We start from the raw sequence: 25,794 nt of genomic DNA, 5'->3' as shown, positions 1-25,794 counted from the left end.
CAGATGACAAAATGGGTATAAAACATAAAATAGCCCAAGTGAAACATAGGTTCTAGGTAGCTGGGCAGGATTTAAATCCAGAGTGATTGGGTTCCCAGGGCTGTGTTTAACCTCTGCACTCTGATTAAAAAGTGGAGTCAAGAATGGAAAGTCATTTCTTGCTTTTGATTGTTAGGACAGTGTGAATAGTTTGCTCACTCACAGAGAACAGCCCATGTGGTGTCAATCCCCAGAGCTTACTTACTCTCTATCCCTGCTGTGAATAGCAGCTTCCCTATCTGTAAAATGCCCAACACTGATCGTGGGAGTCAAAAGAGGAAATGTATGTGTCAGAAAACACCCAAGCATCTATGCTCGTGGTGGGCTGTGCTCCCTGTTGTCTGAGAAAAACACAGGTGGCCAAGGCTGGTTGGGACTTCTTTACCACTAAAGGTTGAATATTCTCAACAGGTTCCCATCTCAGAGCACCTGTCAGACTGAGAGCTATGTCAGCATCATGTTGGCTCCTGCCCTCCTCAGAACCAGGCCTGCAAAGCATCCAGGCATGACATTGAGAGCAGCATGCTGGTCTACTCCCAGGGTACCCTCTAGGATCGAGAACAGATTTCCATCCAGGATTGGGGCCCTCATTAACCCCAGGTGGCAGGAGTATCAACACTGAGCCTTTTTGGATGTTGTCACCAAATTAGCTGAGGGTTTGGGCCTGACCAGCAGCTCCAGAGTCTGTATTTGATGTCCTAGACTTAAAGCTTGAGCATGGCAGACAGGTGCTCTGGATTTGCCCTCATCACTTGTGCGGAGGTCAGGTGGGGCCTGTAGAGGTTGGGGCTGCACCATTCTCCCTCCCCTTTGCAGCACTAGTGGTTGAGTATCCTGCTTTCACCAGGTGTGATCATCTCACCCTGCCTGTCTCTCCACAGCCCTGCTCTACAAGCCTGTGGACCGGGTGACAAGAAGCACGCTGGTCCTTCACGTGAGTCACATCTTAGGAGCACTGCAGCTGCCTCCCAAGTTGGTCTGGGCATTTTCCCTGTCCTCATGCCCAACTAGGTGTGGCCTTCTTACCTTGGGCCCTTTGTTTCTCCTGTCCTGGGGCTGACACTTACCTTTTGCCCACCCTTCTACTCCCAACCCCTTCCTCTCCCACAAATCTTTATTGAGGTTGCAGAGATGAGGGGCCTCTGTTGTCCAGGGTCTCACAGGATAGGATGCTGGGGGAATAGAAGCAGGTTCTCCCACAGCAGGGTGGGAGCATCCTGTCCCATGTGGACTGGGGCTTGAAGATGGAGAAGGCAGTAAAGTGCATGAACTGAGACTCCAAAATAAACAAGACTGGGGACCAGAGGCTCTGTGCATTCTGAAGGCTGTGGGAAAGGAGCAGAGGGAGATCCCACCTCAATGGGGAGTCACTAATGGGGTTTTATGAATACTGAGAAACAAAACCAGAAAATAAAAACAATCCAAGTCCTACTGCCTAGGAGACCGTTAGTATGATTTATAAGTTTCACATACACTTGAAAACAACATTTACAACCAATTCATACAAGTGTGTGACATATTCATTTCCTTGCCTGCTCCTTCCTGGCAAAGGAGCCCACCACCAGAAAGATTATATGCATGAGCTAACAGACATGAACATCTCTTTTAATTATGTAGAAGGTGTTACATTTTATGTGTTTCACACTTTGCTCTTTCCCATTTAATACCACACCATAGAGGTTGTTCTACTTTAACCCAAGCAGCTATGCCTTATTCTTTTTTTTAATTAATATTTTTAGTTGTACATGGACACAATACCTTTATTTTACTTATTTATTTTTATGTGGTGCTGAGGATCGAACCCAGTGCCTCACACATGTCAGGCACTCCACCACTGAGCCACAACCCCAGGCCCACCTCATTCTTTTTTAAGCTGTGTAATATGCTGTTGACCAGATGTTTCATAATTTCTTACCATGCTCTAATTAAGAGTTTTTGAGGGCTGGGGTTGTGGCTCAGGGGTAGAGCACTCGGCTAGCAAGTGTGGGGTCCTGGGTTCAATCCTCAGCACCATATAAAAATAAATAAAGGTATTATGTCCAACTAAAAAATAAATATTGTTTTAAAAAGTGTTTTGAATGGAGAGCCAGGCGCAGTAGTGTACGCCTATAATTCTGGCTATTTGGAGGAGGATGAGGCAGGATGGTGACTTGAGTCTTAAGAATTCAAGGCTAGCCTGGACAACACAGCAAGATTCCGTCTCAAGAAAAAAAAAAAAAGTTTTGGAATGGGGGGAAATGTTATGCAGTTCAGAGGCTCTGGCAGATAATCTGTCAGACTAAGACATTTCAGTCTGCCCCCTTGCTGTGATTGATCCAGGACCAAGTGTGCACCTAGCCAAGCATCATGGTAGGGAAAAACTGAATCTGCCCCTGGGGGGGGGGGGGCGTGGGGGGGGGAGGGTTGCCCTCGTTGCCAACCCAGGTGCCTTCCTCCTATTTCATCTCTCCAGGTTCTCTTTGCAAATGGGATTTGGAATCTAAAGGGGATTATGTTTATCTGAACCAGACCTTGAGCAGAAATGATTTGTATTCCTAGCAGAGAAGGTGTCAGTATTCTCATCTGAAAAAGCCTAGACTCTCATCTAAAGGAGGAGGAGCCAGAAGGGTCCATGGGCTTTCTCCTGTCCTTGTATAGGCCAGGGATTCTGGGTCAAAACTGAGTCTGCTCCTGAAGGAACATGTGGCAATGTCCAGAGACATATTTGGTTGTTACAATTACAGAGACGGAGTGCTATTGGCATCTAGTATACAGAGGCCAGGGGTGGTAGTAAATATCCTATGGGATACAGGACAGCCCCCTACCACACACCATAACAAAGAATTATCTGGTCCAAAATGTCAACAGCACCAAAGTTCAGAAACCCTACCCTAGAACCTTATAGTGGAAACTCCTTTTGGCTTTGTACAAATGGCATGGGTTTCTTGGAGTGCCATTTAGAACCTGCTTCTGGGATGGTGTTCTACAAGCACTAACTGCAAAGCCCAGGCCCTTTGAGAGAAATAGCAGTGACACCTGAGGAGCCAGAAGCTCTGAGTTAACACCAAATGTGGGTCCATGCCAATTCTGCTCTCTGACTCAAGTCTTTCCACTTGGGGCAGGACTTGCTGAAGCACACCCCTTCCAGCCACCCTGATCATTCCCTGCTGCAGGATGCTCTTCGGATCTCACAGAACTTCCTGTCCAGCATCAATGAAGAGATCACACCCCGACGACAGTCCATGACAGTGAAGAAGGGAGAGGTGAGTGTGGCCTGGGGGACACACAGGGCCAGACCCAGAGTCCATCTTCAGCAAAGGGCTTAGCCCAATATAGGAGACATGTTGCCCTTGGTGCTCCCTGATCCTAGCAAGGCACAACCTAGTTCTGCATGTGAGGCTTTAGGGTGAAGTTGCAGGGGTGTCCCCACATGCTCTACTTCTACCAGACAGCATCAGTCACCATCTCTCAGCTGCCTCTTTCTTTTTCTGTCAAGTTACATCCAGAGCACCCCATTTTCCTCCCTCATACTCTTGCCAGTTTAGGTTCTCCTCCTAACAGACCAGGAGAAAGGAGGATAATGTTTTGTTTGTCTGGAATGTGTCTCCTTCTTCCTGGGTTAAAAAACACTGTTAACACCAGATATCAGGATTTAAATGAGGGGAAAAAGGGAGGGTAGCCAGGTGTAGTGACACACTTCTGTAATCCCGGCTGCTTGAGAGGCTATGGCAGGAGGATTCTAAGTTTGAGGCCAGCCCCAGAAAACTTAGCGAGGCCCTAAGCAAGTGAGTGAGACCCCCATCTCAAAATAAAAATAAAAAGGCTGAAGACATAGCTTAGTGCTAAAGCAATTCTGGATTCAATCCCTAGCCTCTCCCCCCAAGAGAGAAAGAGAGAGAGAGAGAGACAGAGAGAAATGGAGGAGTCCATGGTTTTTGTTTGAGAGTGAAAATAGATGAAGAACTTGATGTCTTCACTGGAGGCTCATCTCTGGCAACCACTTATGGGCATTCTGTCTTCACGAGTCATCAATAAGCAGACATTGGTTTGTGCCCTTGGCATCTCTGATCCTTCCTGGAAAGGGCCTAGCTTGTTGCTGGGCAGGTTACCCCAGCATGAGCAGCAGCTAGTGAGGATAGCTTAGACATGCAGGCCAGAGAGCTGGCATCTAGCCTGAGCTGAGTGTTCTTTATCAGAAATGGCATTAAAGTAAGTAGAGCTGACTTGTGGGCTCTGGGGTATTGTGCAGGGACAGGAACCTGTGTCAGGCCCAGGCTCCTCTTTACTTCTGGTTCATATGCTAATTGCTCAGTGCTCAGGCACCACAGGAACTGACTTGCACAACCCACGGGGGTTTCTTTTCTTTCTCCCATCTGGCTGGAGGCTGTTCTTGGCCTTATCTTCCATACTCCTCTGGGAAGTGATACCCTATATTGCTGATCTAAAAGCTCCCATGTATCCAGAGTCTAATCAGGCTCGACTCTTAGCAAGGAGTTTGGTCCAATTTTCCCTGGTGGACCTGGCCAGGAAAGACCAGAGAGGAGGATGAACCTGTCCCCTCTGCTCCACTCTCCAGGCTTGTCCAGGTCCTAGAATGAGGCACACTTAGGTCCAGTCCCAGCATCATGAAGTCTGACCTACTAGGTGGCCTGGAGCTTCTGACTTCTCCCTTTGAATCTGTTCCTGTCTTTAGAGCAGGATGGGAACATAGTCCCATCTTCTTGGGCACCTGGGCCCTCAAAGGGACATGATTTATGGAAAGAGCAGCATATGGAGACACTCCTGGCCATGTCAGTCAGCTCTGAACCTGTTGAAGGCCAAAATGAATCTTTAGCATCTCCCAAAGGGAGATGTTGAGCAGGGGCTCCCTGCCTGGTTGTCCAATGACTAGAACCTAGGGGATGTGGGAATCTGATCTTGTCTTTTGAAACAACAATGGGCTCTGCCCCTGGTTCTCTCCCCTGGCCAAGGGCCATCAAAGGAGAGAAAAGCCTATGGCTTCCTATTGGCAGTCCACCAGATCTAACTAGATGTTGGATTTGTGTCTGCTAAGATTCCATATGCTGGTTGGGTTCCTGCCCAGCTTGCCCTTACTTCCTGGAACATCTTCTCTTTCTGTTCTGCCAATTCCTTTATGAGCACTCTGCCTGGTAAGTAAATGCATGAGCTTGCTTGGCCCTTGATATGGTTCCAACTCGGCTGCCTCTGACTGCCATTTAGCATACCTGGAGAGAAATATTTAGATCATTGGAATCAACTGCCTCAGGGAATTATAGACAAAGGTATTGCCTGGGAGTTAGCAGCCAGGCCCTCATTCCTGCATCTGTCCTCATAATCCTTCTTCTGGGCTAACCCACTGCCAGGGTCCCAGTGACCAAGCAGGAAATATTTAGGTGCTGAACACTTCATAAGGGCAGGGACCTTAATCTGTGTCTTTTCCAGCACCTAGCCCTGTAAGGACATTTGCTTATTGAGGAAGGGTCACTTGGATGACCTGCCAGAGGGAGAAAGGGATTAGCAAGCTCTGAAAGGTTGTGATTCTAACTTACACCCTTTCATTCAGAACTGTCTATCAGTGCCTGTTGAGGGAGGGGACTTGATGGTGCTAAGCTGGAATGTGAGACAGATGGCCACTCATGTATCCCTGATCCCCAGCCATGCCAGGACAAGACATTGTTAATCAGTCTTGCTCTCAGAATCTGAGCATCGTCCTCAGTGTACTACCAGGCTGCCCAACGGGTATGCACTCCTTGATGCAGCAGAAATGATGCCAGTTGAGCAATCGTCCAACCCATAGAATTGATTTGGGAACACCTTTTTTCTTCCCCAAACATTCATTCTTTCTGAGGACAGTTACTCAGGGCCTGTGGTCCCTCCACTGAGTTGTGTCAGGCTAAAATCGTTTTTTTTTGTTGTTGTTGTTGTTGTTTTTTGTTTTTTTTGTTGTTGTTGGGTTTTTTTTTGTTTTTTCCTGATTTGTTGTATATGACAACGGAATGCATTACAAATCATGTTACATATATAGAGCACAATTTTTCATATCTCTGGTTGTATACAAAGTATACCATTGGTGTCTTTATACATGTACTTTGGATAATCCTATCCATCACATTCTACCATCATTTCTAACCCTATGCCCCCTCTCCCTTCCCCTCCTACCCCTTTGCCCTATCTAGAGTTTGTCTGTTCCTCCCATGCTCCTCCTCCCTACCCCACTATGAAACAGCTTGATGCTGGTTGTTTTAATGAATCATAATAATAGCCATTATTTATCAGGTGGTGAGTACATGCCCAATACTGTTAAAACACTTCATGAACTAGATTTCTTTTTTTAAAGTCATGTTTGTTGAGATATAATTTATATATGGTACAGTTTACCCCATTTAGTTTTATAGTTATAAGAATTTTGTTAAGACAAATATAAAAAATGACAACATATATATGGTATATAGTACTACCATTAAGATACAGAATATGTTACCTTGTTCTCCTTTACTTCTTTTTTTGTAAAACAAATGGAGATGGGGCTGGAATTGTGGCTCAGTGGTAAAGCGCTCACCTAGCACAGGTGGGACCCGGGTTCGATTCTCAGCATCACATAAAAATAAAGGTATTGTATTGTGTCCATCTACACCTAAAATAAATAAACAAACAAACAAACAAATAAATAAATAGCAAATAGAGAAATTAATTTTAATATATTTTCATTTAACCTGATGGATTACCAACATAATTTGCAAAGAAAATAATTGTTAGTAAGATATTTATGTTCATTTTCTTTGTCCTAATAATTCTTTGGAATCTAATGTCTATTTAACACATAGCACACCTCAATTCAGACTAAACACATTCAAATACTGAGTGGCCTCATGTAACTAATGGCTGCCATATTGGCTCCTTTCTCCATCTTTCACCTTTTGGTGAGACATATACTGTAGGCTGCATGATAAGTCACCTTGTTATGTGGTTTCTTGTTGATTTCCATCAGAAAGGGGCACCAAAGGGATGAACTTAGAATATACAAGAGTAGAGCAAGGTGTTTTATTCCTCCTTATTATTCCTCCTTTTATTCCTCCTCTATTAGACCGTGAGTTGGTTTCTACATGCTTTTGGTGGGAATAACTTCAGTTAGGTCACTTTCTTTTACAAGTTTTTCATAATGGCTCTCTCATATTTCATCTCCTACCTCTCCAAGTTTACAGAAGGAAAGGTACTTCACAAAATTTGTTAAGTTACCCTCAACCTTGCCCTTACCTTTATAAATACCTTATTAAACAATTTTTACTCTGATTGATCTTTTTCATCCTTGAATCTTGAATAATGGATTTTAAATTATAAGAGAGTAAAATATGCCTCATCTCATATCACAGGCAATGTATAGACACATACCAGATTAGTTATATATTAAAATACAATATATAAAATGCTTAAAATGTCAAAGAACATATTTGTATAACTTTGTGAAGAGAATGAAAAATGAAAAAAAAATAGGAAATAAACAAAAACCTGAAAAATTAAATAATATTGTAGTTAAAATTTTTATGTGTAAAGGGCTGGGGATGTGGCTCAAGCGGTAGCATGCTCGCCTGGCATGCGTGTGTCCCGGGTTCGATCCTTAGCACCACGTACAAACAAAGATGTTGTGTCCGCCGAAAACTGAGAAATAAAACATTTAAAAATTCTCTCTCTCTCTCTCTCTCTCTTACTCTCTCTCACTCTCTCTTTAAAAAAAATTATGTGTAAAAATTTATCAGAAAGACTTGAAAGAGACATGAAGTGTATTGCAGGTCATTTTTATTTATTTTTGGTGTTTAGCTTGAATTGGTTTCTCCTTTGGTTGGCTTTTCCTTTATTGTAGTTTTTCCCTTTGCAGATTTTTATTGTTGTTTTTTATTTCCTCCTCATGGAGTATTTTGCCAAGAATGTTCTGTAGAGCAGGCTTTATTGCTGTAAACTCTTTTAGCTTTTGTTTATCATGGAAGGTTTTTATTTCATCGTCAAATTTGAACCTTAATTTTGCTGGATATAAGATTCTTGGTTGGCATCCATTATCATTTAGAGCTTGGTATATGTTGTTCCAGGATCTCCTAGCTTTGAGAGTCTGGGTTGAAAAATCTGCTGAGATCCAAATTGGTCTTCCCTTATAGGTAATCTGATTTTTCTTTCTTGTGGCCTCTAAAATTCTATCCTTATTCTGTATGCTAGGCATTTTCATTATAATGTGTCTTGATGTAGATCTGTCATAATTTTGTACATTTGGTGTCTTATAAGCCTGTTGTATTTGATTTTCCAGTTTTCATTCTTCATGCTTGGGAAATTTTCTGCTATTATTTCATTGAAGAGACTGTGCATTTCTGTTCATGGTTTCTTTCTATCTTCACTGTGAGGTCAACTTTATTTTCAAGATTTATATTTTGTCTTCATTATCTGAGGTCCTAACTTCCAAGTGATCTAGTCTGTTGGTGATGTTATCTATTGAGTTTTTTATTTTGGCTTATTGTTTCTTTCATTTTGAGGATTTCTATTTTGGCTTTTTTTTTCAATATTTCTATCTCTTTTTTGAAGTAATCTCTTGCAACTTGTGTTTGCTCTCTTATCTCTTTATTGGAGTGATCAATTTTTGCCTGTATCGGTCACTTAGGTCATTCTTTAAATCCCAAATCATTTTAGTTATGTATATTCTGAACTCCTTCTCTGACATTTCACCTACTTTGCTACCTGTGGATTCTATTGTTGTGGTATCTGGGTTTGTTTGAGCACTTTCCTGCCTGTTTCTTCATGATGTCTATGAGTCTTCCTCTCTTACAGTGTAGATCCAATGTATGGCAGCTTCTGCCCTATTGTCTTATAGTGTCCCTATAGGTTACCAATACCTCACTTTTAAGGGAGAGATCAATATTACAGCACTCAGTATACCCAATGTGCAGCCATATATTGGTTAGCTTCTATTTTTACATTTACAGTTTTGTCACTATAACCAGAAATGATGAGTTCGGTTATCTTCTTCAATACAGTCAGTAGGTTTGTGTAATGGTTTACAGTTTCTAATGGTAGAAGGGGGACTTGGAGGGTTGGCTGAGATGTTTATGAGGTAGAATGTTAGAATATGGAGGTTTTAGATTATATGACTAGTGAGAGGGTAATCATAAGAAGTTGGCTGTTAGTAGGAGAAACAAGAGATAGGCAACCGTATGCAAGATTCCCTGTTACCTCAGCAACGGGATAAATGTTAGCACCCCCAGTAGAGATACTAGGTGCAGCCAGGCCCACAGGGACCTTGATGATATCTTACCAGGTCCTTATTGTTGTCCCTTGATACAAGTGGTGATATCCCACTTTTGTGGCGGTGGCAGCCTCAAGCCTATATATACTCTGTTGTTGGGCTGTGGAGCCACGATTTGGTGAATAAAGAACCCTCACCACATATCTCTGGGCCCAGGACAGGTCTCTCCTCCAGATCTCTGAGCTGCGTGCTGGCAGGCCTCTCCTTTGGATCTCTGGGCCACAGTATGATGGGCCTCTCCTAAAAGTGTTTCTTGACCTGTGAGGAACCGCATGGAAATGAGAGGTAATGACTTTGCCACATGGGCACCATCTATATTACAGCCAAGAAAGAATTCACAGGACCCCTCCTCTCAGCCCACTGAGGTGGAGGGGCTGCAGGCTATCTAGAATTTGCAGCAGGACTGAGCTTTGGAAATACCTACTTTTTCCTTTGTACCAGTTTCTTAGTTTGATATAGAACATTGAATAGCTAGTTCCCAAAAGAAGAAAAGAGCTATACCTGTGAGTTCTCATGATAACACTATCAGGTCAGAGGCCTTCTGCCTTTTATAGATGAAGAACTGTGGCTTAGAGAGATTGAATGACTTGCCTGTGGTCACACAGCCACTTAAGGAGGCAAGCCAGGTAGTGAGACCTGTGTGTACCCCAAGTATGTTACACTTTGGCCCCTTTTCCTCCTTTATGAACTGATGGCTTGCTTACCCCTCCACTTTTCCCTGCCCTACCTGGAGGCAGGTAGAATCACGAGAAGAATGTGCCCCCTTGGAAGCTTGATGTCCTACCCAAGTCTTAGGTACTGTCTGATGCCCCATCTCCTGCTTCTGCTGGGAGCATATCAAAGTAGGGTGGTGATTCCATTTCTAGCTTCCCTGGCAGTTTGGTAGAGAGAAGAAAGATGCCTCCATCAGCCTGGGCATTTGGAAGCATTCTCACAGTCACTGCTGGGCCTCCTGAAAGGTAACCTATCACCACCTGCTCATCCTAGGTGGGTTAGGGCATGATAGAGGGACCCAGGTGTCAGCCTGCACAGGGCCAACAGCCCAGCCTGACACCAGTTATGGTTCCTATCATCTCATCATCCTTTCCATCCATGTCTCCCGGCTCTAGAGCTGTGCCCTTTTTGGAAGTGACAACATTACAGGTGGCTTTCTGACTCTGCACTATAGCTAGCCCTGACTGTGCACCCCTGAGAGCTTTGAACAGCAGAAACTCCCCAGCAGGATGCCCTCCTCAGCCTCTGGATAAAAGAGTCCTGCAGGCACATTTTCCTTCCAGGTCTGGGACCTGTGGATTGGTGGGTAGGTACTCATTTGTTTAGCTGAATTAACTTCACAGTTAGATAACCAGATCTAAAAAGAGTATTACTGCTGGGTAATTTCCCCCACGCGGTTGCTTGTCTGTCTGATATGAGCTTCGCACTGTGTGCTGTTCAGGCTTGGAAGTGTGTGGGATGATCGGGCCTCCAATCCTGGTTCTCTGCCTGGAATCCCAGAGGCCCCTTATGGAAGAATTATTCAGGCAGCTAGTCTGAACAAGTTCTGTAGGAGGGCCTGGGGAATACTGCTGGTGCAGGCTGAGGCAGAAGCACTAGGGGAGAATGGAGGCTTTTAGGTTGATGATTAAAAAGGGATGATGGCTGGGGTTGTAGCTCAGTGATAGAATTCTTGCCTAGCATGCATTAGGCTCTGGGTTTTATCACCAGCACCACCACCAAAAAAAAAAGGAGTTGGAAAAGCCAAACCTTGTTGGCAAAGTTTGCAAGGAGTGCTACTGAGAGGACAGTGGGCAAAGACAAGGGAAGAGTGGCACCCCTAGTTCAGCCAAACCTTCAGGATAGTGGTGAGCATAGTCTGTAAGTATTCGCTATCAGTGCAGGAGTCGTAAAGCTAGAGATGTCCCTCAGTGGTAGAGCATTGAGACTCTGGGGATTGAACCCAGAGTCTAATCTTAAAGCTACAAAGTCAAGGCTCATGCCATGTCCAGGTTTAGACCTTTTCTTTGCCCTTTATAAATATTTGCAAACAGAGCTTAGATTCTTGGCTTATCTGGACCCAGGTTCTAATTCTTACCAGGATCTTGGGTACATTACTCACCTTTTTTTACCCACCTTTTTTTTTTTCCTGTGCAGTGGTAGAACTGGAATCTGCCAATGAAAAGGTTTTATAGAATAAGATGAAATGTTTTGGATAATGTTGTCTCCATACAGGGCCTGGCACCTAGAAAGTGCTCAGCAAATATTAGCTGCCACCATTCCTGCTATTGCTATAAATTGACATCATTCTTCTCAGACCCCACACCCCCTACACCCAGCAGGGTCCTGTCCCTTCTGGGGCATCTCCATTGATGAGTCATCTTATAATGTGTCACTTAGGGCATAGGATAGCTGGACCAGAATTGGCCATGATGCTTTCTGGGGTCCAGGAAATAAAGAAAGCCAGAGGACATATAAGAGAAAGAGATGGGCAGGACCCCTAAGTCTCATGCTATGGCCTAGCTGTGGAACTTTGTTCCCAGCCTACCTGCTGAGTCCCTGGAGTTCACTAAGGCTACTGAAAGGCAGTGTCAGCCAGTCCCCTGGCACTCAGCCAGCTCTTCGGAGGTACAGGACTTGCTCTGGATTCAAGAGAGTGGGAGCTGGGTCCACAGCCTCTTCCAGGGGCAGAATGTGCCAAATTCGGCCTATACTTGGAGCAGTGCCAGGACCCACCCTTAATATATGACATGTTGGTCCTCACCTCATTCCTTTTCCTTCTCTGCTTCTTCTCCTCTCACCCTTCACCTGGGCTGTCCTTGTCAACTTTTCTCAGACCCATCTGTGAAGGCCTTGTTGATTTGTTTATGATCAAACAAATTCCTGGATCTGAAGAAATTTTCCATTGCTCCTGTGGAGCCATAGGCTGTGGTTACTATGACAGAGTACCATTGCCTGGGAGGTTTAAACAATCCAGACTGGCCCCAGACTTGTGCTCAAGCAATCTTCCCACCTCAGCCTCCTGATAGCTAGGACTGCAGATGGACACCAACACACCACCTAAATTAAAGACATTTTCTTCACCAGTGCTGAAAGCTAGAAATCTGAGGTCAGGGTGGCAGCATGGTCAGGATCTGGTGAGGGCTTTCTTCTTTGTTTATAGACAACTGTCTTACTGTTCTCACAGGCCCTTTCCTCATTGCAGGCTCTTTCGTTCCCTCTCTCTCTCCCACTCTCCCTCTTACAAGGACACTAATCCCATCACAAGGGTCCTACCTGTATTACCTCATCTAAACCCAGTTGCTTCCCCCAAAGATTGCACTGCTACATACCATCACATTTGGAATTTGGGCTCTAACATATGAGTTTTGGGAGGACAGAGATATTTAGTTCATAATAGTATGCTTCTCCCAAATTGGACTTCACATGGAGGCCTTGGGTGGGCTGTAGCCTGGACTCAGAGTTGGGGGCCTGGTGCAGTAATGTCCTAGTAACAGCTGGAGGAGGTAGCTGCACTAGGGGAAACAAACCTTAGGCAGGAGACAACCCACCTTTTCACGGTGCATGGCAGCCTTCAGCTGTCCACCCCTCGGAAGGTCACAGCCACCTAATATAAACTGACTGGACCTCAGGCTCCTTGTCTGCTGAAATGGAGGTGACTATGCCTGCCTCATGGGGTCTTTATGAGGAGCAGGGTAGCTCTGAACATGGTGCTTATAGCCACAAATGCCTCAGCAAATGTTACCCAGTAGTTCCTCTGAGATTCTTTAGGCACACTGTTTCATTTAATCCTTAAAAAAATGCCACCAGACAGGTCTTTTTCCTGCCCGTCTTACTTTCAAGGAATGAGACTCAGAGAAATACAGCATGCAGCTGGCATCTTTAAGGAGAAAGGGCACTGTAGGCAGTGAGGGTGCAAATGATCCTGGTCCCTTAACTTGCAGGTGATCCTGACTAGGTAATTTTTGTTGGTTATTTGACAAGGCACTGGTGTCCTTTCCGGCTCGTGACTTCCACTATGTAGGGAGCACCCAGAAGGAGTACTGCCACCTAATGCCTCCACCCTACATCACAGGGGGACACTCCCATCTATACAGAATCACATGGGAAAGACACACTGGGACATGTACACATGGAGAAACCAGGACCCTAACAGTAACGAACACTCATGGGGACACACGGGCACACACACACAGATAGACAACACCCCCCAACACACACACACATACCTATGGTCCCAACAAGCCAGCTCCTCTCATTTGCCCCTCAGATTCTCCAAAGTATGGTGCTGTCCCTGTCCTGGGTCCAGCAAGCTCCCAACCCACTCTGTCTTTCACCTCTATCTGGTGTGTTTGCTCTTAGAGAGATGCTAAGTCAAAGGGACAGTCATTTCCAACTGTGTGACCTCACACCATCGTTAGAATGCCATGGAGGGTGACCCAGCTTCCCTTGCTCGAATCCTCTATAGGACCTGTCCAGGGAGGGAGGGCTGGAAATCAAGGCTATTCTAAGGCTGAGTTTCTGCTCTCCCAGTCCCAAGGCCAAGCTGATAAGCACTTCTGAGAGGGACATCTCCAGGGAGAGACCAAATCTGCATGGACCTCCCCACTCTATGCTGATGCTGTGTGGGCTGACCCACTGATAGCTTGATGACCAGTGTCCCCCACAGGGGCCTCAGTCCTGGGAGGGAATGGAGGAGATGGCATAGGTGATATTCTGAGAACTTTTGATACCTAGTCAAAGGGGCAGGACCTTGCAGACCCTCTTGCTGAATCACCGTTGGGTCTTCCTTCCCTGCCCTTTCTCTTTCTCTCCTCCCTGGATTATCTGTCTTGGGCCTGTCTTTCCCCTTTCCTGTACTTAGGTACAGAGGTATATACCTCTGCAGGTCTGCTGCTGTTTTCCCATGGAACTGCTTCACCTTCTCCCTACCCTAGTGTGGAACTTCCATCTGGGCGCTGTGCGGGGTGGACCCTAGGCCTAGGCCTGGCCAGCTTTTTGAGCCAGGGAGGAGGCCCAGGGGTTATGGGTCCTAGATTGAGGGTCAGGGCAGAGAGGTCTGAGAGGTTTTCATCCTATAGGACTGGCTCTTTCTCCCTCCTCTTCTGCCCTCCTCACCTGCCATTTCTCTCATTCATTCCCTTGATACCAGCCTTCAGCCAGGGTCCAGACTTTCTTCCTGGATTGGCCAGAGTTGTGGTTGGGGCCCATATATTTTGTTAGGGCTAGGAGGCTGGACCTTTCTTTTGAAGTTGTTAGTCCCTGGGTGGAGTGGGTTTCAGAAGCCAGATCTAGCTTAAGGAGAACATCTCTGATATTCAGGGGAAGCTCCTATAAAAGAACTGTGGTCACCAGCTGTCCAGCACCCAAAGGCCTGTTTACAACATGTACCAACTCACATTCCTGGAACAGCCCTTGTAGACAAGGTGCAGTGTAATTGCTGGCACCAGGATCAGTGGGGCTGGTTGGGAAATATTGAGATTCCCGCAGCTTTGGGACTTCTCTTGGAAAGATAAGGTTGCTGAAGGTGGGGTCGGGAGGCATTGGGCGACTGTTATGGTATTAAAATTACAACTCAGGACCAAGTTGAATCTACCCCTTAGAGCTTCTACATGTTTGGAATGAGTTGGTACTGGGGACTTCTGACCTATAACTGAGCTGAACTTAGGGTGCCCTCTGCTGGTAGCCAAAAGAAGCTCAACCCCTTTGTACAGAGAAAGGACTGTTAACCCCATGTTGCCACCACACATAGAAGGTCCCTTGGTTCTGTCCTGAGCTGAAGGACCCTCTTCTGTGTTTTTGCTGCATCTGTGTAGCCATTCCCTAAGGTCCTGTCCCAGGACCCTCTGCTGACCTCCTCCCCCCAGACCCAACAATCAATGTTCCCAGGAGAGGGAGAGGGAAGGGGAGAGCAATTTGATCTCCTGCATTTGATCTTCAATGGTGCATGTACATTCCTCCCAGGTGCACACAGTTTCTTGCTTTTCATGGGTGATATCGCCCAGCAGACCGTCTGCCCTCAGCATGTGGATTGTGGGTGAGTGGTGATGAATCATGGTCTTGGCAGGCTGGCAGCCTTCCTGCCCTTCTACTTATGGGAACCAGCAGCTCCTGCATAAAAACATTGGTTACCCTATGTCAACGGCCAGCTGGCTGTCGTGAGCTGAGCTGAGCTGCAATGTGTAACTTCCATGCCTAGAGTATTAGGGGGCCTGGCACAAGTTGCATCTACTTCTGGGGATTCTGCTGCCTTTGGCTCCTACAGAGGATGAGGGGAGTCCAGGAAGGTAGAGGCTATAGGCAGCATTGGAGCCCCTGGTCCAGCCTGGCTTCACCAGGGTAAGGGTGTGGAGTCTCCCTGCTTCTCCAGTTAGGGATGACTGTGTCTCTTGCTGGGGAGAGACTGAGTTCTCACACACTGTGTTGTACATATTTGACCTTCAGACCATTCGGGACCATCACAGTGTGGAGTCATCACCACTCTAGAACCCTTCCCTGAAGCAAGGTGCTTCTCAGGGTTTGTGGGCAGGGATGACTGAGTATTGTGGCTTGCTCACTGGGCTGCCTAGGACAAGAGGGTGGACCTTTCTAAAGCTGAGTTTTCTTGTCTGTGAAATGAGCATAAGGACCTACCCACAGTGTATTGTGGGATGTAATCAGATCACTCAGACAGCGTGCTTGCACAGCACACATGTGTATGGGGAAAGTGCACAGTGTCTTTCCTTCTGTCTCCAGGTCTTTGGCACAGCACCCAACCCATCTGAGATGCCCAGCACTGTTTGTTGGATGAATTAGTGACTTACCTCCATGTGCCTATGTAGCAACCCCTTGAGCTATGTGAACAAGACTATCCCTTGACTTTCAGATGAAGTACTTAGGTACAGAGAAACTCCGGGCCTATTGGGAGTTCACATCTCCCATTCTCCGGTTTGTTTTAGTTCTACCCACCCTGTGCCACCTGCCTATGGTCCATGCTGACTCAGCTCTCTGTCCAGGCTGGTGTCAGAGGTGTGGCTTCTGAGCCAGGCTCAGTAGCACATGACTATAATCCCAGCTACTGGGGAGGCTGAGGCAGGAATATCACAAGTCAGAGGCCAGCCTCAGAAATTAAGCAAGACTCTGTCTCAAAAAAACAGAAAGGGCTGGGGATGTAGAATGCCACGGGTTCAAACCCTAGTGCCTAAATAAATAAGTATAGTAAGTAAAAGAGGTGCAGCCCCTACTTGGAGCCCTGCATACCCTGTTTAGTCAGGAGAACTAAACTATGGAGTCCCCCCAGCTTCCTGCTGCCCTCAGGACCAGGCCTGGCCCTTATCATGACTTCTAGCACTGCCCCTTCTCAAAGAGTTCCTGAGCCCCATCATCTTCCCAGTGAGCTGCTGCCCCATCTATACCCAAAGTTTCAACCTGTTCCTACTGCATGCCCTGTGCCTATGACAGTTCCTTGATGGGTATATCCCCTGCTTCACGAGGCTGGCTTCTTGCCAGTGCTGGATCTCCAGGTGCCACTCTAGAGAGGTACTGACTGCCCCATCACTTGTTCTCACAGCAGGCCATTTACTTGATTGTGCCTCTCCCTGGCCTCCAAGCCCATGGCCATCAGTGTCACCCATTCATTCATCCTCTTCTTCAGGCCGAGCTCCTAGGAGGGACTTAGAAATGCTTCTTGAGGACTGGGGTTGTGGCTCAGTGGTAGAACACTTGCCCACATGTGTGAGGTTCTGGGTGAGATCCTCAGCACCACATGAAAATAAATAAATACAATAAAGGTATTGTGTCCGTATACAACTAAAAAAAATGAAATAAAAAATGTTTCTTGAACAAAAAGGAGTATGCATAACCCCTGTCTGTTAGCAGGCTGATGATGTGGGACAGAGCATTCTGAAAAGTGGGTCTGAGTATTGGATTTGGAGGGAGTGAAATCTCCCCAGGGTGAGAATGTGTCCAGAAAGTTGACCTGCTCCTGCTTGGCCAGGAGGGCTCAGCACACCCCACCAACCCTACCCATCTGACCCTAACTTGAGCCCTCCCCACCATGCCCGCAGCACCGGCAGCTGCTGAAGGACAGCTTCATGGTGGAGTTGGTAGAGGGCGCCCGCAAGCTGCGCCACGTCTTCCTGTTCACCGACCTGCTCCTCTGCACCAAGCTCAAGAAGCAGAGTGGAGGGTGAGTGACAATGGGGCCCCTATCCCACCTAGCCAGTGACCCCACCCCAACACTCCAGGAGGAGAGGGTCTCTCTGGGGGACAGGAGTAATGATGTGGCCAGGCCCTGTCTTTGCATTCTGTTTCCACCTGAATATGATACCAGTTCAAGGTCAAAGTTGTCATTAGCAGTCTGGAGACCTCCTGGGGGCAGAGTCAGTGACTCAACTTTCTGATCATGGCTTCATGCATGACTAGAGGAAGTTTTGTCATAAATCATCTGAAAAGAGAGCGTGACAGAGAGGTCAAGAAGCTGCAGAAGCTGGTGTAGGCTGCAGATGTTGGGGGTACAGTCAGCTCTCCCATGACCTTGGCAGGGTAATTATTGAATGTTATCTCCCTGGTGATAGTTTTCTTTTTCTTTCTAATTTTTTTTTTTAACAGTACTAGGGATTGAACCCAGGGATGCCCTACCACTGAGCTATATCCCCAATCCTTTTTAATTTTTTATTTTGAGACCATCTCACTAAGTTGCTGGGGTTGGCCTTAAACTTGTGATCCTCCTGCCTTATCCTTCTGAGTAGCTGGAATTAGAGACGTGTGCCATTGTGCTTGGCTGGTGATGGCTACCAAGTTATTCCCAACATAGGCCTGTAGTCTACCCCTCCTCACCACCACCAGGGGTCAGATTTGCCCAGGATATTCCAGGTTGGAAGAAAGCAAAGAGGGCAACGCCAGAAAAGAACAGACTTTTGTCTGCCATCCTGCTGTTATTGTGCTGAGTGGATTTAATTAGTCAACTCAGAAGAGAGTCTCTGTTTCCTCATCTGTGAAATGAAGGGATTGTACCAGGTAGATCCACAGCTCCTTGAACTCTGCAGCTCTGGACTTCAGTCCTATGCTTCCATTGGGTGATGTTGCTGTGCTTCCATGAGATGTCAGGGTGAGCACTAGATAAGGGGGATCAGGGCTCTTCAGATACTTTGGGGCCCGGGGTCAAGTGTGAAATATATGTTCCCAGGAGTGACTAAGGTTGGGACTGCCAGTGTCTGCCAACAGCCTCCTTCCAACCTGTCTTATAAGATAAGCACTGGGTTTTGGATCAGATAACTATGCAGCGCTATAGACCCAGAGTTCTCAGATTCTCAGATAGTGACATCAGCAAAAGAAGGCAATAAGCATGTTAACATTCTCCTTTTCCCCCAGCAAAACCCAGCAGTATGACTGCAAATGGTACATTCCGCTCACGGATCTCAGCTTCCAGATGGTGGACGAATCAGAAGCGGCACCCAACATCCCGCTGGTGCCAGATGAAGAGCTGGATGCATTGAAGATTAAGATCTCCCAGATCAAGAGTGACATCCAGAGAGAGAAGGTATATCTGACTGGGGGAAATGAGGGCCGGGCTCTGTGTGACCTGAGAGGGAAGCAGCCCCTCATACATCAGCCAGTGGGTTCTCTCTCCTCTGAGCATCCGACCCCACGCTAGCCTCCAGAACCTGCTGCGACTCCTGTGAGCTCTCAGCTTCTGGAGTGCTGGGCATCTGGTCACAGCCAGGCACCAGTTATATTTTGAGCTTCCAGCTAAATTTGGGTTCTTATACCAGAACAGCTAACATCCCAACTCTGAACAGAAATGAAGGGATGCTAGCTGTGGGCATTCAGTGTGTCTTTCACGAGATACTTCTTTTACCTAGCAGATGGCCCTGTGCCCAGTTTTCTGACCTATGACCAGGATACTCTCACGTGCATAACTTACTTATACTAGATGCCCTTGTGGGTCTGGTCTGACCTGTGCCTAGTTTACACCTGCCTGACTCTGAGAGCCTGACCTTGGGTTTTCCCCCAGTGTCCCAAGGAAAACCTGGCCTGGGGTAGCCCCTAATTCTTCTGAGGGAAGGTACAAACTCAATACATATTACAATAGAGAAGTTGTTCAGAGATAATAACTAATGGATCCTGGGCAGGAAGGGTGCAATGAGGTAGAACAGTCCTCCACCTCCAGGTTGCACAAGGCAGGAATGACAAGGCAGGGCAGAGAGAGAGTGCTCATTTGGTAACCAGCAGTTTATGTAAGAGAATAAAGCGTGTGTTGCTTTAGGTTCACAGGCAAAGCCTAAATGTTCCATTTAAAGGAAGTGGCAGGAAAAGAGGTATCACCCCAATACACAGGAAAAGTACTGAATCACTGAGGGAAAGTTGCGCTTTGGCCATATGGGGCTTGGGGCAGTCTCAGCTATGGGGCTAGAGGGGTGCCCAGATGTCCTTCTTACAACTGCCCTGATGAGGGCTTAGTCCAGGGTGAGAAGTGCAGCCCTGCAGGCCACTGTTCCTTTCTAGACAGAAGATGGTAGAGATAGTTAGGATGTGGCCCCCAAGTCTGAGTTTAGTCCAGGATAGGAGAGGTGCTTTGCAGTAGCCTTAGACAAAGTGGGTCTCGAGAAAGTTGGTCCTCGGTCCAGAGACACCTGGCTGAGGTGGATGCTGTAGGAGGAGGTCTTCCATAACTTTCACACCCCTGCCCAAGCCAGTGCACTGTAAACCTTGCACATTTAGGAACATGCAGGGAGCTGCATGACAACGGAAGCCTCGTACGTGGAATGAGCATTACATTGTTTGTGTAGGTGGAACTGTGGCCTCCATGGTAGAGTGTGCCCAAGCAGAGGTGGAGCCAGTGCTACATTCTCAGAAACTGTCAAGCCCTCTTGACTGCCACTTCAAGATTATCTACATTGTGCCATTTCTCTGGAGATTGGGGTTGGGTCTCTTAACTAGTAAGGGGCATCTTGGTTTCCTCAGGATGTAGCAGCTTCAGGAAGGATCCATGTGGCTCAGGATAGGGAGGATTTTCCTGTCCAGATCCTAGTGATGTTCATCTGGACTTGCTGGGACCCCCACAAGTACTTCCAAGGGTCTGATACTGAAATAGCTCAGGTCAGGGAGGGCATGAGAGGCCCTTTAAGTCACAGCAGCATCCTGGACACTGGATTTAAGAAAACGGAAGGCCAGGACATCTGTAAATGTCTCTCCCCTTTAGCCTTTAAGAGGACAGACTAATTCCTTCAAGAAAGGTTTATTGAGCACATTCCATAGCTTGTGCCAGGCTTTGACTCCAAGAAAGGGCTGTTTCTGTCCTCAAAAGGCCACCAGCAATAGCTGACTGAGGCCCTGGGCTGTGCTGAGTAAACTGGTGGGATCCCTGCCCGCTGGGAGCCCAGCATGGGGTGGGTGGGATGGACTGAGTGGAAAGAATGGAAAGGCGAGGCTGTCTTCTCCCTGCAGAGGGCAAACAAAGGCAGCAAAGCTATGGAGAGGCTGAAGAAGAAGCTGTCAGAGCAGGAGTCGCTGCTGCTGCTCATGTCTCCCAGCATGGCCTTCAGAGTACACAGCCGCAATGGCAAGGTGAGTGCTGCTTCCCAGCTCCCTCAGTCTTGCCCTGTATATGCTTTAGGTCTTGAATGGGATATTGATCTCAGCTGCAGCTGAGATCCATCCATCTGGCTTCGTGGCATATATTGTCCCCAGCTCATGTGTGACCTTTGCAACTGCAATCCTTTTTCTCTTGACAGCATACCTGCACTGAGAGACATGTCCAGTGTGACACATGAAAGCACACATGTCCATAGCCCTAGGGGAAATGGTCGTTGACTCAGCTCCCATAGCTGTGGGTGGCAAGGTCTCCGGGGAGGGAATAAGGTCAGGTCTTGCAGGCTCATGCAGACTTGACCCTTAGTACAGAAATGCTGTCTGGGGACCTCAAGGTCCATTTAAAGGAAATAGCAGAACCCAATTACTATGTATGACCATAAAGCTCTAAAAAAAAAAAAAAAAAAAAAAAGTAGAAGAAGAAAGAAACGAGACATTCAGTTTGAAAAGAAAAAAGTAAAACTATATGATTTTATATATAGAAAATCCCAAGGAATGCATATAAAGACAGAATATAAGATCAATGTACAAATTTTTAAAAAATGGCAGGAAAAGAAGGGAGCCCATTCCGCTAGGTGGGAGAGATACCTCTAAGTTCCTGTCTCTCATCACCCACCTGAGCCATTGGGGTGTGCTATTCCAATACCCAGGCAGCAGCCTGTGCTGTGTTATCTCATTATATAGGTGCAGTACTGAATTACTAAGGGAAAGTTGCACTCTGGCAATGGAGGGCTTAGGGTGGTCCTTGATACTGGGCTGGAAAGGTGCCCAGCTGTTCTTCTTACAACTGCCCTGATTGGATGTGAATCCTAAGTGACGAATATGGCTCCTCTCTATGGTGTCACATGTACCTGTCAGTGTGCAGAATGGTTCTCTAGTGCCTGACTCGGAGAGGCAACTGATGAGCCTAATCTCTGGGTCACTGTTTGTACTTGTGGGTTGGATACAGAAAATTGAGTTGACATCAGCCCTGACCTCTGCAGATCCTCTCTGGTAACTTCTTCATGTTCCTAAGTTATACCCACTCTGCCAGTGTCATCTCCTGACCCAGGTGTTTCAGTTGGGGCTTGTGCCAGAGGCAAACTTACACAGATGTTTGGCCTGAAGTACAGCTAGTGGGATAGGTGGAACATGCTGAAAATAGTAAGCTTGTGTGTGAGCATACCAGATCATAATAGCACACCTGAGCACATCTGGGCTCAACTGTCTGGTGGTGGGGAGGTGCAAGCCTCAGGCTCTGTACTCTGACTTGCCAGGTGCTGGCTTAGCTAGGATGAAGATAACAGGTACCTTCTTCTTTTTGCCTAACCTAGAGTTATACATTCCTGATTTCCTCTGACTATGAACGAGCTGAGTGGAGGGAGAACATCCGGGAACAGCAGAAGAAGTGTGAGTGGCCTACGCACTAATGGGTCTTAGGCATCTCCTGTAGTTTTAAAACCTTTATTTAAAAAAATTAATAAAAAATTTTTGAGGGACTTTATCCAAGGGAAATGTTGCAGGGAACCCTATATTAGAAAATAAGTTGAAGAAGAGCTCCCCAGCCCTCTTGTACCTTCCCACCTGTCGTACCCCATAACCCACTCCCAGGTGTACCATTCCCCCAACTCTGCACCTCTCTGGCAATTCTCTCCCCAGTCCTTCCAAAATTACCCGCTCCCTGGACCTGCACACTCACAATGGCCCTTGCCTGCTCTCCCAACCATGGCCTTTCTTTTACCCACACTATCCCCTTGGTCTCCCCTGTACCCCTACCCTTGTCTGCCCCCCAGCAGGTGCTAATGTCAAATGGGCCTTTGACTTAATCCACCTGGGCAACCACTGTACTGGCCCCTGTCCACCTGGTTGACTCAGAACAAAATACTCCTCTTTGAAACAGCCCCTTCCTTCTCTAGTCACACTGTTCTACTAGCAGTTTTTTCCTTCTCCAGAACTTAAAACTGCACCCCTGATCCTGTCTAGCAGTGTTCAGGAGTTGGAGGGCAGATCTCACCCCAAGTCCATGGGCTGCAGCTCTCCAGCTTCCCACTTGGCCCACTGGTAGGGGGAATTTAGCCAAGCTATCCCAGGTGGTCTGGTCCTTCTACAGCAGTGGACTATCTCCTGTTGAAGCAGTATTTTTGGCTCTGCTACTGCACATAGACTCTGAGCTGGGGGCTCTACCTGAACCTGACCTGTCCCATCCCCTCATGCTCATCATTTGTTTCTATGGAGCCATTTCTTTCCTGTGATGCCACTGTGTCCTGAAGGTATAATGAGTTTCTGTTAGGGCTCATGTCCCAGGGATTCCAATCCTAACTTGGGGACTCAAATCATTTCCAGCACCACAACATCTATTCTCTGCTCAGTGTTATCCCCAGAAATAAGCCTTTTTCCTCACCTGAGGGAAGATAAAGGGGCCTGTGTTAGCAGAGTAAGGGACAGCAAAATACTTATTTCTGGAGAGACCTCCCAGGTTTCTCTCTCATTCTCAGACCTGCCTTGTAGCTGTACTAAATTGGTGTGCAGATATGTGTGGATGTATGTGTTTGTAAGCATCAAAGATTGTCCCTACCTGTGAGCCTAGGCCTGGGCTCTCTGTGAGCCTAGCCTTACCTTGCTCTGCTGCCATATCTGAAATTCATCTGGGAGCCACCAAGCCCCAGGGTTGGCCCTATTGTACCCTCTCCAATGTGTGGTGAGAGTCAAGTGGGATGGGTACAGAGGAACCGTGTGGACTGAATGAGCCCTGCATGTGCTCCACCCTCTCAGGTTTCAAAAGCTTCTCTTTGACATCTGTGGAGCTGCAGATGCTGACCAACTCATGTGTTAAACTTCAAACCGTCCACCACATTCCACTGACCATCAACAAAGAAGGTGAGACCAGCCTCCTGGGAAAAGAGCCAAGAGCCAATGTTCCTTCTTGTTGGCACTGTCCCCCTGACCAGTGGCTTTTCCTTCAGAAGGATGTGCTTATTAAAGCCTGTTGTTCTCTCCCAGGTATGGGTGGGACTGGTTAAAAGTGGTTTCTCCCAAGGGACCCACTGCTGGGCAATTGAGAAGACAGTGGTGTCCTTTGTCACAGGCCTGAGACTAATGTTTCTCCAACCCACTGTGGTGGATCTGTCCCCACTCTGCTGTCCTCCCAGATCTCCTCTCATCCAGGCACTCATTTGCCAATACTTTTGATCATGCCAGGTTTTGCCTTCACTGTCGCGTACGTGTGTGCGGGCTGTCAGACGCGTAGGCATGTGCTTATACACACACATGTACACATGTGTATGCACTCACTCATTCCATCTGTATTCCACACCACCTGACTAACGCCCTCTCCTGTCTTTGGAAATTTAATTCACTTTGTCTTGACTACTGGTTCACCTGCATTGTGGACCCACCTAGATCCTAAAGTCCCAAACGAGGAAAACGACATGGGTACATTTTTGGTCTGTGACACCACCTTGCCTAGTGCTGAGTTGAAGTACAACCAGCCTATGTCATCTTGCTTCCCTCTCCTAGGAGGCATATGTTTACCTCTTTGGTCTCTTGCACAGATGATGAATCTCCTGGGCTCTACGGGTTCCTGAATGTCATTGTCCACTCAGCTACTGGGTTTAAGCAGAGTTCAAGTAAGTGACTGGTTTGGGGAGGAAGATGGTGAGGGTTGAGTAGGTATCTTCCCAGGAAGGATGAATCAGGCAGGGCATAGGGAATGAGGGAAGTTGTTCAAATGATCACCTTTGGTTTCTGATGACTGGGAGGTGCTGGTGCTGGTTGAGGTCTTCCAGGTGTGGAATTATTTTCTAGGAGTGGACTCTGCCCTTTTCCTTACCGTCTCAGATCCTGCAAGCTGGTAAGCAGCGCTCTGTGGGCGAGTCTTACAATTGCAAGGGCCAGAGTTTGATAAAGGTTACTGGAGAACCTAAATTCCAAGCTGGGGGACTATAGGCAGTGGATCCTCAACCCAATAAGCAGAGTATATTTGGCTCTTTTGTCAAAATGGATGGATAATACCCCTTTCTCTCCCAGCTGCTCAAGCTGTTAAAGTGGTGAAGGCTGACTGCATTGCAGTTGTATGGACCTCAGCATAGCATCTTCACCCTGCTCTTGGTGTCCATATGAGGAGGGAAAAGGGTACACACCATTCTGACTTTTCCCACAGTTGCTGCAAAACAAGAGACACCCCACACACACCGAAAATCACAGAACAGAAGAAAATAGTTGCAATATATATGACAAGGGACTTATGTCCAGAATACATAAAGAACTCTTACAACTCAATACAGGGAGACAACCCAATCATAAAAAATGGGCAGAAGATTTGGATGGACACTTCACCAAAGACATATGAATAGCTAATAAGGACATGAAAAGATGCTTGTCATGTTAGGGAAATGCAAATCAAAACCACATCAAAATACCCTTTCACATTCCCAAAATGATAAACACAAGGTGAGCAATAACAAATGTTGTGAAAATGTGAGAATAGGAACCTAATACACTGTGGATAGAGGTATGACATGGATCAGTCACCCTGGAAAACATCACAGGATTTTTGTAGTTTTTGATGCTGGGGATCAAACCCAGGGCCTCATGCATGTTAAACATGTGCTGTACTGCTGAGCTACAAACTGTCCCTATTTCATAGTTCCTTAAAAAGTTAAACCACCCTATCATACATCCCACCAATCCCACTTTTAAGTATTCACTTTAGGGAAGTAAAAACATACATCCACAGAAAGACTTACACAGGTACAGTGTGGCACATCCATTACATCCATACATGCAATAAAAAGGATTGAAGCTAGGTCTGTAATCCCAGGTACTTGGGAGGCTAAGGCAGGGTGATTGCAAGTTCAAGGCCAGCTTGGACAACCTTGGTTTTGTTTATTTAATTTTTTTTTTAATATTTATTCTTTTTAGTTGTAGTTGGACATAATACCTTTATTTATTTATTATTATGTGGTGCTGAG

General features: G+C 46.6%; 1 protein-coding gene across 1 annotated transcript in view; it reads left to right on the top strand.

Annotated features, from left to right (window-relative positions):
• BCR (BCR activator of RhoGEF and GTPase) overlaps positions 1-25,794 on the top strand; it is a 142,742-nt gene that overhangs the window by 89,943 nt on the left and 27,005 nt on the right. Inside the window, exons 7-14 of the mRNA XM_081283966.1 lie at positions 921-973; positions 3,141-3,281; positions 17,320-17,441; positions 18,626-18,794; positions 20,702-20,821; positions 22,159-22,234; positions 23,597-23,701; positions 24,376-24,450. Coding sequence (XP_081140092.1) covers positions 921-973; positions 3,141-3,281; positions 17,320-17,441; positions 18,626-18,794; positions 20,702-20,821; positions 22,159-22,234; positions 23,597-23,701; positions 24,376-24,450 — 861 coding nt within the window. The remainder of the gene's footprint in view (positions 1-920; positions 974-3,140; positions 3,282-17,319; positions 17,442-18,625; positions 18,795-20,701; positions 20,822-22,158; positions 22,235-23,596; positions 23,702-24,375; positions 24,451-25,794) is intronic.

This window comes from Spermophilus citellus, assembly GCF_964194105.1.
Source record: "Spermophilus citellus genome assembly, chromosome: 3".
Lineage (NCBI taxonomy): Eukaryota > Metazoa > Chordata > Mammalia > Rodentia > Sciuridae > Spermophilus > Spermophilus citellus.
Note: the sequence above shows the minus strand (reverse complement) of the source record. Positions and strands in the feature narration are given on the sequence as shown.